Source organism: Pteronotus mesoamericanus, unplaced genomic scaffold (assembly GCF_021234165.1).
Source record: "Pteronotus mesoamericanus isolate MK-2021 breed Mesoamerican mustached bat unplaced genomic scaffold, CSHL_Meso_final contig_221, whole genome shotgun sequence".
Classification (NCBI taxonomy): domain Eukaryota; kingdom Metazoa; phylum Chordata; class Mammalia; order Chiroptera; family Mormoopidae; genus Pteronotus; species Pteronotus mesoamericanus.
Genome location: NW_026555092.1, coordinates 13,323,113 through 13,339,002, shown reverse-complemented (window position 1 = coordinate 13,339,002; position 15,890 = coordinate 13,323,113). Strand labels below are relative to the sequence as shown.

Below are 15,890 nucleotides of genomic sequence, written 5' to 3'. Positions count from 1 at the left end.
CAACTTTGCAGGAACAATACACAAAATAAAAAGTTAGAAGCTGTGTGGGGACAGGGGAGGGACTGAAGGGAAACATCGCGAAGTTAGAGAGGACCAGTGTGGGTTGAGAGGGTGGACTTTGAAAGCTGCTATTCATACCGTGGGGGTCTTCAGAGTGACTTAAGGAACTAAAGCATCACCACACTAAAAATTCATGCCTGAAGGCCCACTGTGTGGAGAGCGGATCATGTGGCTTTGCACACATTTGCTTCTCCCAGGCTGGTGGAGTATCTGGTGCCTGAGAAGGTGATGTGCACAGAAAACAAAGATAATGAGAAGAAGGGATTGAGACCCATCCCCTTGTTGATCTAAATTAATGCTAGCATGTCCAAATTTTACAAGCCTCAGGCTTCATGATTTGAAAGTGTTCCCTTTGAAAAACTGCTTCTGTAGAATAAACGTTCTCACAGCTGTGATGAGCTGTGGTGGAGGTGATTCTGACCCTCACGCGGAAGGGCTGTGGTCCCCCAGGGTAGGGTGTGGCCGGGGTGGGGGCGGGGTGGGAGAACATATCAGCCTTTGATTTATATTTATTTTTTCTTTGTGTTATAAAATAGACTCAAATCTTAGTTCATTAGTATAGGTAGGCAATTTATTTATAAATAAATGTTAGGTTGACCCACAAGCAATTGCTGATATTCAACCATTTTGATCTTCAAAACTGGTACTTGTCACACATTAACAACATCCAGGGGTGTTCAAACTTTTGGTGTCTCTGCGCCACACTGGAAGAAGAGTTGTCTTGGGCCGCACATTAAATACATGGTGATATGTAATCACAAAAAAAAAACCCAAAACTCAATGTTTTAAGTAAATCTATGATTTTGTGTTGGGCCGCATTCACAGCCACTGTGGGCTGTGGGTTGGACACCTCTGCACAGCGGAAGCGTGTATGCTCTTAAGTTTTTACTGTTCACGTACAAGGATAAACTGGAGACCCTGCCCAATACAATCCTCTTCAGATCTCCACCCTAAGCCCATGACTTAGTTGTGTACCACAAGGTGGCTTTAAAATATTTAATTTGAATGAGTAATCCATGCAAATGACATTCAAATAGTACTGAAGTGTGGTCAATGGAAAGTAAGTCTACCTGTCGCTCAGCTACCCACTGTCCTTCCCAGACACAGTTTCCTGTGTATCCTAACAGGAACTTTGTACCCATATATATGAGCAATATGTACGTTTCTCTTACAAAAATGTTAGCATACAGCACACGCTGTTACACCCTCGCTTTTCCATATAGGTGACATAGCTTAGAAAATGTTCTCTCTGTGCAGCTGCCTCATTTCTATTGACTATTTAATATTGCACTGTGTATAGTATACAAACATTTATTTAACTGGTCCTCTATTTGGGCATGAATGTTGTTTCCCATCTTTTTTGCAAGAAAAATAGCTGTAGGGTAAATTCTCAGCAGGGAGATTGCTGAGCCAAAGGATATGTTAGAACACAGGGATCTTATTGCCACCTCACCTTCCAGATCATTTAAATAGAATGAATACTTGTATTCTTTTTTCCTCCTTTTACTTTTTTTCTTTCTTATTCCTCCAGTTCCTGAGAATTTGACTTGGGGAATTTGTTACCCAAACAACTGGGATATTCTGGAACTTTAAACTTTGTAGGAGGTATTGACTGTGACCTCTAGTGTTGCTTTCCAGAGCGGAGCTGCAGATGCCATTAAAAATTCCCTGCTTGCCCTTCCCTGCAATCAGTGGATTGAGTGCTGGCCTGTAAACCAAAAGGTCACCAGTTCGATTCCTGGTCTGGGCACATGCCTGGGTTGTGGGCTAGGTGCCCGGCTGGGGACATGTAATAGGCAACTAGTCGATGTATTTTTCACATATCAATGTTTCTCTCCCTCTCTTCCTCCCTTTGCCTCTAAACAAATAAAATCTTTTAAAAAAGTAAAAAAAAAAAAAAAAAATCCCCTGCTGAAGACTGAAGATCGTGTCTTGAGGCCCTTCACCCAGGTGTTGAGGCCAGTGCTGATAGCTTAGGCCGCTAAACCGGCCTCCTGCTCCACAGGCAGTCATACCAGGAGGCGCCGACAGGTGGCAGGCAGAGCACCGCCAGTGGCCCTGGCTTTTGCGCGGCTCTTCTCTGGAGAGCTGCCAGAATCAGAGCCTTCGGCCCCTTTCCCATTGACTTGCCCTCCCAGCAACCTGCCCAGCTCAGCAGGGGTGGGGGTGGGGTTGCCTGATGTTTTCTCCCACCAAGGTTTGTAGTCATCTCTTAAATGAGTGAGCAGTTTAAAATTGCAGCAGCTGCATTGAGATGGGCTTCAAGAGGCCACACCCCAGGGTGACAGCCTGGTGCCTACTCCCCCTCCAGGAACTTGCTGGAAGGATTTACATACCACGGCCTGGGATGGCTTGGGTTTTCTAAATTGTAGGGCCCTACTTCCTGTCTCTCTCAGCCAAATCTCCCACACCCTTCCCATGAATTAAGAGGTCCTCAGAAGAGGCTCTTACTCACCACCCTCTACTCCACCCACTCTCCTGTGTCCTAGGGAAAAAAAGAGCTGGAGATTTGAGAGGCCCTGGGGCAAAACTGCTAATCCTTGGCTCACCTTTTGTGGGGGTATAAGCCCCTGGGGACCAGCTGGGCACCGGGCTCAGGCTGAGGGCACCCCCTCCCCGCCCCAGATTGGGGACACATTGAATCCCAGCTTCTCCTGCCTACTCACTCTGCCTTGGACAGACACCGCCCAGCACCTCCTTCAGGCAGGGGTCTTGCCCTTCTGTGTAAGGGAGACCAGCTCTGGCTTTTCCAGGAGACCCGGGTGGGGGGGGGGCGGTCACAAGACTTCGCTGGTGGGAAGAGGGAGGAAGTGGCAGCTGCATTGGTGCGTGGTGGCCTCTTCCCACTCCCTCCCCCACCCTGCGGGAGACCAGTCATGTTTGGGGTGTTAGCAGCCCTTGGGGGGCTCCGGGAGAGGTGCTCCCCTGGAGCTCCAGAGCTATCCCCCTCCTAGTTTAGGTCCCCAGATCTTTAGGGACAGCTGGGTTTTTTTTCAGGCTGGTGAGGTGACAGGGAGACAGAGTGGGTGGGGACATTCAGGGCAGGGAATTTTCATCCAGTCAAGGGCCAGTTCATTTTCTGCCAGGAAGGCCGAGGTCTCTGCCGTCCTCCTGCCCCCCATGCGGGGTTAACCTGTGTGGGAGACGGAACTTGCGAGAAGACTCGGGCTCAGGGCCCTGCTGGTGACGGCCCTAGGGTGGGGTGTTTGGGGCTGTCAGGGTTCAGGGAAGGGCTGGCAGGAGGCCATCCTCTGCGAGCTCCCCAGGATCATTTCCCAACAGAGCAGGGATTTGCATACTCCCTGGTTTCCCCATCAGCTCCTCAGCTCCTGGAACCAGGAAAAGGAGGAGGAAATCATGCAGGGCAGCTACCTGACTTTGATACCCTCCAGCGCCTGAGTACCTGAGCTTCTGTCCCAGGATCACAGCCAGGCCTTGCCACCCCCTTCTTCATAGGAGCCTATGAGAACTTCACAGCTGTCTTGTGAGTCAGGCCAGGGAGCTCCCAGAGGGGAGGGGAGTTGAGTTGCTCAGACCACACAGCCAGTGAGGGGGACTTGAACCCAGGCTTTCTTCCTCTCATGCTGCTGCTCACCAAACTGAGCTATCATCTTGTCACATCCAGAGAGATGCAGGGATCTATGTGTCCCTTTGACAGGTAGGGACACTGAGGCCCCATTCATAAAGGTGCTTCAGGGGGTGGGGCAAGACATGGTGGGGAGAACGTCATGGGAGAGACATCTGGGCATTCGCCTGGCAGCCTCTGAGAGGCTCTGCCCGGAAGTCAGATTGAGAAAGAGGCCTGGAGGGGAGGCTACAAACCCTGGAAGGGCCAGCCCAGCCAGGCCGGGGCTGCCGGGAAAGCACAGGATGCAAGCTCAGGCCAGCAGGGCACCGAACTGACTCAATCCTCCCCAGAGCCCAGCCCCAGCTGGCACCTGCCACATGGGCTCTGCTGCCCTTGTTGGTGCCTGTCAACAAGCCGGCAGGGACAGACACGGCCTCTAGACATTAGCCACAGCCAGCCTGGGCCTGCCACCTCCTGCCCACTCCTGTACAATCTGCCTCCACTGCCCCCCCGCCCCCCTGCTCCACATATACACATCCTGAAGCAGAAGCAGTGCATGACCAAGAGTTCAGCCCTAGTCAAGGACCACGTAGGGGCTCTCAAGTCTAGCTGGTGGGAAGGGAAGAGGGGTGAAGACACCCTATTCTGCTTCCTGACTACTCCTGAGAACTCACTGCCTTCATGCTCCACTGTGGGGTGCAGACAGAGGAGGCTTAGTGGGTGGGACGCTGAGTGCCCGTTGCTGAGCAGGTGGGTGGGGTGGTCACATCACTGTCATGCTGGAGGGATTCCTATGTGAGTGTCATAAAGGTAAGAGGGTTGTGAGGTGTGAGGCAGAGGACAGTGCCTCCATCCCTGTCAGGGACCCCCAATTTGAGGCCCTGCCCCCTCCCCGCCATCCCTCCCTGGGGAACCTTGGGCAAGTCACTTAGCACTGCCAGTGGCTGATAATGAACAGGATCGTCCGGTATTTTATCTTCCTGTCTCATAAAAACAAACAAAGGCCCATAAATAGCCTTTTAACTCGAGTACACTTCTTGATAGGGAAAAAAAATTATATGGCAATGACATTTCTTTGTGCAGATAAACTTCCCGAGGAGGCCGGAAGCAGCAGGCATAGGCATCTTAATGAGCATGTTGTGGACTGTGTGTGGATTCCTGCCTCAAGCGCAGGTGTCAAAGAAGGTTCAGGGTGAGGAATGGGGTGGGGGCCTAGTTTGCAGGTCGCCAGTGTGGCATTTTCTGTAACATGCTGCACATCTGTTCTGTGGCAAAAGTTTCTTAAAAAAACAAACAAACTATATGTATATATATATATGCTATAAAGGCTTCACAAACAGTAAGTACAAATTAGGTGAGATGTTCAAAGATATAATTATTAAAACTGTATTTTTTCCATTTTCCCCTGCTGAGGGTGTTTGGGGATCATCTGACAGACTAGCTTTTCACTTAAAATATTTACTATTTATACCTCATTTCTTCATGTGGAGAGAGAGAGAGACAGAGAGGGAGAGGGAGAGGGAGAGGGGTATTCATTCCTGCCTGGCCCCTTTCCTTCTGGGGGCAGATGAGATGGTGGATGGACGTGAACACAGCCCACCCAGGGCATCACTATGTGCCCCTTCAATGAGCACTTCAATGAGCACTTCCTATGTGCCAGGCACTGGGTTGTGCACCCAACACGCATGATCTCCTGTACTCCTTACAACAACCCTGTGAGGTAGGTACCATTATAATCCCCACTTCACAGATGAGGAAACCGAGACCCAGCGAGGAGTAATCACTTGTCTCAGGTGACATAATCGGTGGCAGAGTCAGCTCTTGAGTTTGGGGCCAGGACCTCCACTAGGCTGCCGGGAGGCCACCCTGGCATCGTCTCTCCTGGCTGCTGGTGTCCCCACGCTGCCCGCTCTGCTCTGCGACTGGAGCAGCGCCTGGGAGGATGGGGCCAGACCCTGAGGGCTCCCTGGGCTCCCTGCATCCAGCTCCCCTGGAAGCCATCTTCTCAGCCACATGGCTTCCCATCCTGAGTTCTGGTCGCAGGGCGGCCAAGGGGAACCGCCTCCCCCCGCTCCCACCCCCAGTCTCAGGAGCTCTTTTCCACTTCTGCTTTGCGCCGCCCCCTCCTGCTGCCCACGTCCAAGGCCTCCTCCCCAGGCCTGGCCCAGGGCCCCGGCAGGGCTGCCTCGGCCCCAGAGGGACTGAGCACGCCCGGCGGGGCTCGCAGGTCCGCCGCACACCTCTGACCGGCCGTCCCCTACAGGCCCACTCAAGCACAACAAAGACCATCACCACGTAAAGGGGCTCACATTGTCCTTTATCGACAGGTTAAGGGAAGCAAGGACTTCCCACGTAAAATATTAACATTACACATGTCTCAACCTTTGGTGAGATGACTCCAAGTGCAGAGGAAAGGGGAGGCAGAGAGGGTAGGGGCAGAGGGTTCTTGATCCCCAGCAGGGGCCACGGGACAGGTGAACTAAATGGGCAGAAGGTGGGTTTTTAAGAAGCATCTTGCTTACTAACATGAAGCCTTATGCCCAAGAGCATGGATGAGGCCTCATTGGCTTAGAGGAGGGGCCCTCGGAGGGCAGGCACACGGTGCCCAACTAGCCAGCCAAGGCTGGCATCCCAGGGATGGGGTGGAGATGGGGGACGGTGCACAGGGCCCCCAGCCCAGGCCTCTGCTCCCCCAGCCTCCTTCCCCGCCCTCTGAGAGAAAGGAAGGTTTGGGCTTCAGCCACGGACCGACAGCCGTTACCGGCAGCGTCTCCTTAAACTAGAGATACAATGTGTATCAACAGGGTGATCGTTCCTGACCCACTCGGGCAGACAGCTAGAGGTGCCGAGTGGATCAGAACCAATCCTACAGTATCTTTGGTTTGCGGGTTCCCTTCCCTACTTTAACCCTCCCTCTGTCCAGTCTCCAGGGCCAGCCTTGGGGCTGGGAATGGGCTGCTGGATGGCCCACAGACCGGCATGACAGAGCTTGGAGGGCGGCCAGGACTGCCTACTCGCTGAGGTGCTGGGACTTGTAGGAGAGGATCTCAGCAGCCAGCTGCTGGGGATCCAGGAGCTGTGGGAAGCGCCTCATGACGGCTTCCACCAGGTGTGGGGGGAAGACGCCGCACAGCTTGGTGTACACACTGGCTCGCTCCTTGGCCAGGCTGCTGGCCCCACCCCACGGGCCCCGGTCGGCCCCTGGTCCCGGTACCTGCGGCTCCTGCAGGGCCGGGGTGGGTGGGGGCAGCTGGTATGGCTCAGACCAGTACTCTCGAGGCGGAAAGGCAGCTGGCGGGGGTGCATAGTCGTTAGGGACACTGAAGTGGCCACCCACGGCCCGTCCAAAGGCAGAGAAGGCTGGAGTGCCTGGGAGCTCAGCCCCGTAGGGGCTGTAGCCAGCATAAGGGCCACGGGGTGGGCCTGGCTCACCAGAGCCCACTCCTCGAACCCCCCACAGTTCTGACATCTGGCTCTCCAGGGAGCCAATGCCTGAGTCCAGGCAGCCCTGAGAGGAGTACGGGAGAGAATCTGGGGTCTGTGGGAACCAGTCTGTGGGCCCAAAGCTGCCGCCGCCACTGCCCCCACTGCCCCCACTGCCCCCACTGGGTGGCAGGCTCCTGCCTGTGGTCGCTGGGGGAAAGGTCTGGGCCAGACCCTCTCGGTGGGGCCCCGGGGGTGCCTGGGTTCCCAGCTTTTTCCTTTCCAGGGTGCACTGCTCATGCTCAGTGGGCAGAGAGCCAGACTGAGATGGTGGTGAAGGCCGCTGGCCACTTTTGTCCTTGCCCGGGGCCCTAGGGGGCGAGAGGAGGGCATTGGCACGGAGCTCATCAGCCACAGAGCGCTGGGGGCGGCTTGGCCGCTCGGGGTGGAAGAACCGGCACTTGATCCCGTAGGTGCACTTCCTCCCTGGAGAGGAGGAAAGGGAACTCTGAGCAGGGGAGCTCTAGGACCAGGGGAGGCATAGGGAAGGCAGGGTTGGGTGGTTCCTAAGAGGGAGAACTTCGGTGCAGTCCACCTTAGGTGAGAGGAAGGGGAAGGAGTAAGGAGGGCTGTGAAGGGTGAAGCTGGGTCTCTTACCATAGGGACAGGGCTGCTTCCTGTGCTCAGCTGTCAGCGGCTTCTTACGCAGGAAGTTGTCCAGGCTTGGCCCATGGCGGCCCAAGGGGTCTTCAGGGAGCATGAACCTGCAGAGTAGGTGGGAGATGTGAGGAGGACTTCCAAGTGCCAGAGGGGGCTGGACAGCAAGCCTCACTCAAAAGGATAGGAGGCTGGCTCCTAAAATTGGTGCCCGTCCAGCGGGACAGCCTTGGGCAGCCCTCATGCCAGGAGCTCTCTGAGGCCGTGGAGAGGCTGGCAACCTGAAAATTGAAATCTAGCCCTGGGCACTGTGGCTCAGCTGATTGGAGAATCTTTCTGTAAACTGGAAGATCACGGGTTTGATTCCTGGTCAGGGCACGTGCCTGGGTTGCAGATCTGGTCCCTGGTCAGGATGTCTACATGACCAGCAACTGATGGATGTTTCTCTCTCATGTTGTTTTTCTCCCTCTCTCCCTTCCCCTTCCCCTCTCTCTAAAATCAATAAGCATGTCTGAGTGAGGATAAAAAAAAAAAAATCTGACCGAAGGCTGCGTCCACTGCTCAGAGATCCAGTGCTGGGACCCTGGAATGCTGTCTTAGAATCACTGACCACACCCTGTCACAATTGCCACTGCTCTGTCCCCTAAATCAAAAACCCCCTCCCTGCCACAGCCTGGCCCAGCCTGGCCCTTCTGATTTGGGGCCATGCTCCTGTCCCTCTTAAAGCTGCCTGGAGCCAAGGCCACGCCCCCCTCCCGGGCCAGGGACAGAACGCACTTGTCGTTGGCGAAGGAATACATGAGCAGCCGCTCCTCGATAAAGCGCTTCCACTCCTGTCGCTCGCTCTGGAGGTCCCGGTATGTGTCGTTGGAGACCACCACCCCGTCAGACTCGTAGGCCAGCTTCACGATGAAGCGGTCATCGTAGCACACCACCCGCTTGCCGCCCACGCGCCGCGACGGCGTGAACACCAGGATCTTCTTCTTCTCCAATTCCAGCAGGATGTGCTGCTCTGGGGGGCAGCAGGGGTGCAAGTCAGGGCCCAGCCTGGACCCAAGCCAGGCCCACTAGGCTCCCTAACCTCCTGCGGACCGGTGCAAGGGCTCCTGGCTCCAGGGCAGGAAGTGGCTCTGCTGCGGCCACTGCCACACCTCAGCCATGCACCTGGACCTTGCACACAGTCTATGCCTAAAAATCAGAAACACCTGAGAAGAGGCCGCTAGGTCAGCTCAGCACAGGGTCCCAAGCACAGAACTGGGCCTTGTCCTTTTCTGCTTCTGGACAACAGGGCTGTTCCTGATACAGGGGGGTCTGGCTTTGGTGCTCACCCAGCCAGTCCCATAAGGGTCCGGGAAGGGGCCCCAGCTTGAGCTGGGGCAGGAAATGTGTCCCAGCTCAGCCTCCTCTGTAGCCAGGACAAAGCTACAAGAGCCCATCCAGAAAGGGACACTTTCCCTAGAGCAGGCGGCCCCAGCCTGCCTTTCCCTAGATCTCAAGGCTTTTAGGGAAATAAACTCAGTTTTTACTCCCAAAGGTGGGGGGCTTCCGTTACAAGAACAGTGGTTAACAGCCAGCATTTATCAAGCATTCACTACGTGCCAGGTACTGTTTTGAGCACTTACCATGTATGTGATCCTCACACCCCTGTGAGGTTGTCAACCCCCACCCTGTCTCAGATTAGGAGCAAGAGGCTCAGAGCATCGTGCCCGGAAGGGACAGAGACAGGATCCCAGAGCCCGCGGGCTCACCCTCCACACAGTGCTGTCCCTGTGCCACTGGGGATGTGGAGAGCGTCCCACCATTAGCTGAGGGAGGTGCCCAGCAGTCAGAGGTAGAGGCTGGACAAGGCGACCTCCAATGACCGCCACCCAGAGCAGGGCTGCTGAGGATAGCACAGGCCGGGAAAAGAAATGCTGGTCCCAGCTTGAGGCTTAGAAGTCATTGGTCATATCCAAAGGGTCTGCCCTGGGGAGAACCGGGGCTCCTGGCGCCACTCACCTGTGGTGGGCATGTCGGGCCGAGGCTGCTCCTTTCTCCAGGACGGGACAAATACTGTGATGTCTGTGTGGCCCCGCTCCAGAAACCAGTTCACAGCCAGCAGGATGCCCCGGCAGGAGAAGACCGCCTTGTTCCCATGGCTGCAGGGGAGAGGGGGGTGGGGGTCAGCCCACGAGGGTGGCTCACCCTCTATCCTCTAGGCCTGGGGAGGAGGGAGGCAGGTCACACTGCTGCCCCTGCCCTGGCTCAGCCCACCACCCTCAGGTTGGGGGCCCGAGGCCTCCATTCCCTGCTGGTTCCCACAGCGCCTGGGATGACCAGACCCAGGACTTTCCCGGAGGTTCCATCTCCCAACTATGAGGAAACGCCCTGGAATCTGGCAGCACTTGCTCCCCACGTGGGGGAGGGTCAGGCTGCTTGCAACACACCTGGGGGTGGGGGAAAGGCGCTGGAGACTTCTGGTTCCTGCCCCACCCGGGGGTGCTGGGACCAAGGGGACACAGATGTATACGTGCAGACTGAGTCACCACCCCTCCCTTGTCCGGGGGTGGGGGTAGGGGAGGCACCCGCCCGGATAACAGAAGAGAAACCAGATTGTTCTGGATTAAAGTTGGATTAAAGTTCAGTCCTGCACTCACCCCAGGGGCTGGGACTGTGGAGGGCAAAGGGGAAGGAGCCACATCCCAACCTCCCGGGCAGGCGGGCTGCGACAGACAGACAGACAGACAGACAGACAGACGTAGGAGACTGCCGAGGAGCCTTTCAGTGTGAAAGTGAAAGGATATTGCTTTTCCTCCCAAGACTGCCAATTCCCCAAAATGCCTAGATTGCCTGTCTTCTCTTCACCTCTCTCTCTGAACGGCGTGACCCGAGGGCAGAAAGACCGTCTGGACCAGGGTCTGAAGAGCTGGGACACGGGACATATGCCCCTGCTGTGTTCTCATGACCAGACCTCGCTCCATCCAGAAGGAAGCCCTGAGGTGCTGCTGGGTTTCTCTGACTCCGTTTTTCTACCTGAAAAATGGGCCCGGACACCCGAGCTCTTCTTAAGAAGGGCCCCTATCAGTGGGCCAAATTTTCTGTTTTCATGAGGCCAAATTCAGTCCAGAGAAGTGGAGAGTCTCACGGGATTCCGGGGGCGGGGGCGGGGGGCGGGGGGGGCAGTCCCAGATAACACTGGGTGTGGTGGAAGGGCTTGGGACCAGGATGGGGGTCTTGGAGGAGGTCAGCTGGGGATCCCTCCCAACACTGCTGCCCCTCACTAATCCCTCCGCGAACAACTCAGGCACTCCTATTTGGCAAATAAAACAGAATAAACGTTGCACAAAAGAGGCAAGTCCATGGCCGACCACATCCTGTGGGTGGCTCTTGGGAGGGTGGGGGGTGTTGATAGCTGGAGCCCCAAGAGAAGGCAGAGAAGGAAGCAGAGCAGCTGGGGGGCACAGGAGCTGCCTGGTGTGAAGCTGGGACTCCCGGGTCTGAAGTCTCTGTAAACTGCAGGGGAGCCAAAGTCCAGCCCGAAGGCAGTGCTCATCCCCGCCAGGTGGGGCCTCGCTGCCGGGGGCATCCGCCAGCCTGCTCATGATAAAAGTTAACGTTTACTGAGCGCTTTGAGCCAGGCCCTGATCTACGTGCTTAATGCTGAATCACCAGCCAGCCTCTGAGGAAGGGTGCTGTCATTAAAGGCTCCCTTCCCCTTTATTCAGATGAGAAAATGATGGTCCACAAAGGGCAACTAGTGGCCAGCATCATAGAGCAGCAGTTGTGGAACAGAGATGCGGTCCCAGAGCCTGTGCTCCTAACAACGATGGGTGTTAATGCTCAGAGAGGGACCAGCCCTGCGGCGGGCGGGGGGTGGGAGGGGGGCCGCGGGGGGGATGGAGCGGGGATTAGTGGGTACCCGGCTCCTATGAGGGGCCAGATGCACCACCCACCTCCTTGCTCCTGGCTGCGGTGAAGGGAACCAAAGCGCCAAGGCTCATCTAAGATCCCCAGGCTAGTGATAAGAGACAGATCTTGAACCCATGTCTGGGGCCACTGGGTTGCCTTCCCGTCCCCAACCAGAAGACCTGAACTTATTGAGGAGAAAAAAAGCTCCCAGACTTGAGTTTGGACCAAGTGTTAAGAGACAGAGGCAGGCTGGGGACAGGAAAAACGACGCATCTGGCAAACTTCAGCTCCTCTATCAGGTCCCATGTGATGTGTCACCACCTCTGAGAGGCCTTCCCTGACCCCGACCTTGCAGGACGGGTCAGGTCCTTCGTCTGTCCTCATCAGGCCCACTGCAGTGAGAGGGACTAGCGTTAGCTCTGAGGCGCCACTCCAGGCCCGGGAAGGCAGTACCTGGTGTTCTGCTTCCCCCATCCCATTCCTCCTTCCCCTGGGTCTTCCGCTGTCTGCCCAAGACCGTGAGGGTGTAACTGTCTTTGTCTTGGCTTCCTCTCTCAGCTGCATGGTCTGCACATGCATCCACCTACCTACCTCCTATGTGCACGTGTGTACATGCATATGCCCCATCCTAGGCCAGCATCTTCAAGCCCTGGGACTACAGGCAATGCCAGGGCTTCCAGGACAGCGTACTGCCTTTGGGCACCCCACACCTTGGCCGGGGACAAGTGTGCTCTCGGCAGCCCCAGCCTTCAGAATATTCCCTGTGCGGATAGTCAGAGCCTTCTCTTGGCAGAAGCAGAGCATTAGTACTGCCCTCCCAGGCCGGGAGTGCTCCCCTCAGCGAACTTCAGTCCCTCTCGCTGCAATGGAGGAAGCTCTGCTGGCAAAGGAAAACCAAATATCCTCCCACCCCACCGCGGTCCTGTTTGCCTAGAAGGTCAGGGCCCCTCCGCCTGGCTAAGTAGACACTGGTAAGACGTGTAGGAGACACCAGCTCTGCGGCTCCCACCCTAGGACAGAGGGCAGGGCCAGACTACCCAGGTGAAAAGATCTGCCAGGGCTGGGCCCAGCTAAAGAAAAATTCCCTTAGAAGGAAACAGAGGTGAATTTCCCCACGATTTGCATACGGTGGGGGTTGGCCCGCCTGCCTTCGTGGGGGAGGGGGCGGCAGGGCAGGAACCCAGAAACAGCTGAGACAGGAAGTTTGAGGCTGGAATTCCCCTCCAGATACAGCCTCAGCTCAGAAACCCCCAGCGGCTCTGCCTCTCCTGCCAACTCCTTTGGCCCACCCCCTCCACAATCTGCCCCTCCTCCCTCCCAGGCCCCTCCTTCTTCTGCTGGGACACAAACACACACAGCACATGGCTACCCAGGACTCAGCACTCTGGCCCACGCCCCCAGAGAAAGGAGTCACAGATCAATCCCAGCCACGAACTGCTGGAGGCTGAGAAGGGACCCCTAACCTTCAAAGCACATACTGTGACCAGCTGCCGCTGGTATAGGGGAGGCAGTTTCACCCAGCCTTCCACTCAGGCTCAGCCCATTTCAGAGATGGGAAGACTGACCTAAGATGGCTAAGCTGGGCTGGAAGCGGGAGGGGTTGAGGGGCCGAGGGCATCAAGGCCTCAGGCAGCTCACCTGGGAGAGCCCTGCCCTGTGCCCCACCCTGCATCTGGGGTCTCCCTGTCCACACCCACAGAACTCTCTCCCTTGTGAACAATCTGTCTGCCAGCGCTGACTCACCAGCCCTCATTGGAGGGATTGGAAGAAAGCCCCTGGCCCCGTCCGCCCCTACTCCTTGTTAAAGCCTGCATGGGGGGAAGGGATCCTGAGGTTGAGCCCTGACTCCGCCCCAGGGAGCCCAGTCCAGCCCAGGTGGCTCCAGCTGAATCAGAATGGACGCAAGTCACAGCTCACCTGAAGTTAAAGCATCAGGTCACAGGCCCATACCCGCCCCTCTCCCCCGCCCCCACCGTCCCATGTAGAGCCAGATCCTCAAAGTCACCCTTGGTCAAAGGCCTCAGGAGCTGGGCCTGCTTCCATGGGAGCCCAGGTTTGAGACAACAAGGCCTCATGAGTCCCAGACCCTGAATAATTGTAGTATCATCAACTATTGCTGTTCCCTGAGTAGTTACTCTCTCCAGGTACTGCACTGACTTCTTACAGCTGCCACCTAGGGGGCTGGGCTAGACCTCTCTTACAGGTAAGGACAGAGGGCTCACCGAGGGTAAATGATTCCAGGCCCTTCTAATGTTTGAGCTGCTGCTCTGTGTGATCCCTTCCACTGCACTGCCTCATGTCACAGGGGAGGAACTGAGACAGACAGTGTTGGCTCTTGGGAAGACACAAAGAGCACAAGGTGAGCTCTGGGGACAGAGGACCCAAGTTTGAATCTTTGCTCTACTACCTCCCAGTAGTGTGACCCCAGGCAAGCCTTAGAGTCCCTGTTCTCACTCCTAAAGCATCCCTAGGAAACCTACTTCCAAGAAGCCACAAGGATTATGGGAGCCTCCTGGCACACAGTAGGGCCTCAGTAAAGGGCTTTCGCTTCCTCTACACTAGTACGTGAGAAGAGGCCAAACTCTTCCTGAGGCCCCTCTACAAGAGGTGCAGACACAGAGTCACCATTCCCGGCCACGTCTTGGCCAAAAAAGTAACACGTACCTCATGGCCACGTTGCTCCCATCGATGACCACGGGCCTCAGGTCACTGCTGTCCTTGTTCTCCTCTAGGGGTGGGGGCTCCAGGGCAGGAGCCTTGGGAGTGCCCCCACCCCGGGGGACCAGAGGAGGCTGAGGGCAGGGGTCTGGTGAGGCCTGGTGCTCCCGCTCAGTGGCTGACCCATGTTTCACCAGCTCACCCAGCACCGTGTTGGTGTCTGCATGGACCCCCAGCTTCTGCAGGACGCTGTGGATCTCATCGGATGAGTAGCCCAGCTTTCGGAAAAAGTCCACCTTCATCTGCAGCTCCGCGGCTGATGCCTCCTCAGTGGGGGGCACCTGGGCTGGCCTGGTGGTAACTGAGCAGCTGTGGCTGTCTTCAAGTTTCCACAGACTCATGGCGGGGGGCCGGCTTGCTGGGTGGGCCTCTCTCCACTGGCCACTCACAGATCAGACTGGTGGAAGGCACCTGTCATAGCTCCTTGTAGGAAAACCACAAGGGTTAGGGATGGGGAATGGCTCCCTTCCATCCCTCTCCTGCCCTGCCGCACCCAAAAGGATGAGGCAACACTGGTGGCACTATGCAAATCCATCTTCAGAGGTTACCTCTGTTAGTCCTCACAAAAGCTCTCCCAGTTAGGGATCATCATTCCCAAGGATGAAACTGAGCCGCAAAGATTAAGAGCTTACTTAAGGTCATCCAGCTGTTGGGTGGTGTCGCAAGGATTTGAACTTAGGCAGTCTGACTCCACCTCCTACCTCAAGCACAGCCCCGCACCAAACCAGGGGACCCAGATGTCCTGGGAGGCCCTAGAAGACCTGCCGCGCCCCGACAGCTGCGGGGCGGCACGCTCAGATGGAAACCCTGGGTTGGAAGGGAGGCCGGGGGCTTCCCCGCTGAGGCCTTCGGCCCCCCCCCCCCCCACGCCCCGCCTGCCCCCTGCTCCGAGTCAGGCCCAGGAGACGCAGAGACCGTGACCGAACTCCTGCGCCGGGGGAGGAGAACTTTCCAGGAAGACCCACGGGCGAGAAAAGTTGCTGAGAAACTCTGGTTGGCCAAGGGCTCGGTGACGCAGAGGTTGTCCCGGCCCCGAGCTCTCTAGGCTCCCCTTCGGGAGCTTGATCTCCCTTCCCCTAGTTTCCCCCACCTTGGGCTAAGTTGGAGGGGGTCCCTGGAACCGGCGAGGCCCGAGGGAACCAACCCTCCCTCCCTCCTCCTCCGGTTAGTTCAGCGGAGCCCACCCCCACCCCTCGCTTGCCCGCAGCCCTACCCCGCATCGAGCGCAACTCACCCCGGCGTGCGCCGAAAGGCGGCCGGCGCCCTCTCCATGGGGCCGAGTCCCAGGGGGCAAGGCCGGCGGCGCTTTTATACCGGGCGGTGGGCGGGCAGGTGGCGTTGAGGACTGAGACGCGGAAGCCCCGTAGGAGAAGAGCTACTCGGCCACCGCCCCTTCCTGCTCCGCCCCGCCCCGCCCCGTCGTCGGTCCCGCCCCTCCCCCGCCCCCGGCTCCGCCGCTGCGGCAGGCGGGTCCTGGAGCTCGAGCTGGGGTCGCCGGAACACAGCCCAGTTCGTGGGCCTCCCGGCCCCGGCGGCGAGGAAATCCAGAGGGTGGGAGGACACGGTCCCCTTGCGG

General features: G+C 57.0%; 1 protein-coding gene across 1 annotated transcript; it reads right to left on the bottom strand.

Annotated features, from left to right (window-relative positions):
• Positions 1–5,933: 5,933 nt before the first annotated feature.
• On the bottom strand, positions 5,934–15,655 carry ZC3H12A (zinc finger CCCH-type containing 12A). The gene is made up of 6 exons (XM_054571564.1): positions 15,549–15,655; positions 14,261–14,737; positions 9,707–9,846; positions 8,486–8,720; positions 7,709–7,815; positions 5,934–7,537 (listed from the first exon to the last, which is right to left on the bottom strand). The coding sequence occupies exons 2-6, from the start codon at positions 14,653–14,655 to the stop codon at positions 6,639–6,641; spliced, it is 1,776 nt and encodes a 591-aa protein (XP_054427539.1). The 5' UTR covers positions 14,656–14,737; positions 15,549–15,655; the 3' UTR covers positions 5,934–6,638.
• Between the last annotated feature and the right edge of the window lie 235 nt (positions 15,656–15,890).

Bases quoted from the DNA above. Each gene is read 5' to 3' on its own strand.
- ZC3H12A (XM_054571564.1), bottom strand. From the start codon at position 14,655: ATGAGTCTGTGGAAACTTGAAGACAGCCACAGCTGCTCAGTTACCACC. The intron at 8,721-9,706 runs GTGAGTGGCGCC...GCTGCCCCCCAG, and splicing joins GCCCGACATGCCCACCACAG to AGCAGCACATCCTGCTGGAA. The intron at 7,816-8,485 runs GTGCGTTCTGTC...CCTACTCTGCAG, and splicing joins TATTCCTTCGCCAACGACAA to GTTCATGCTCCCTGAAGACC.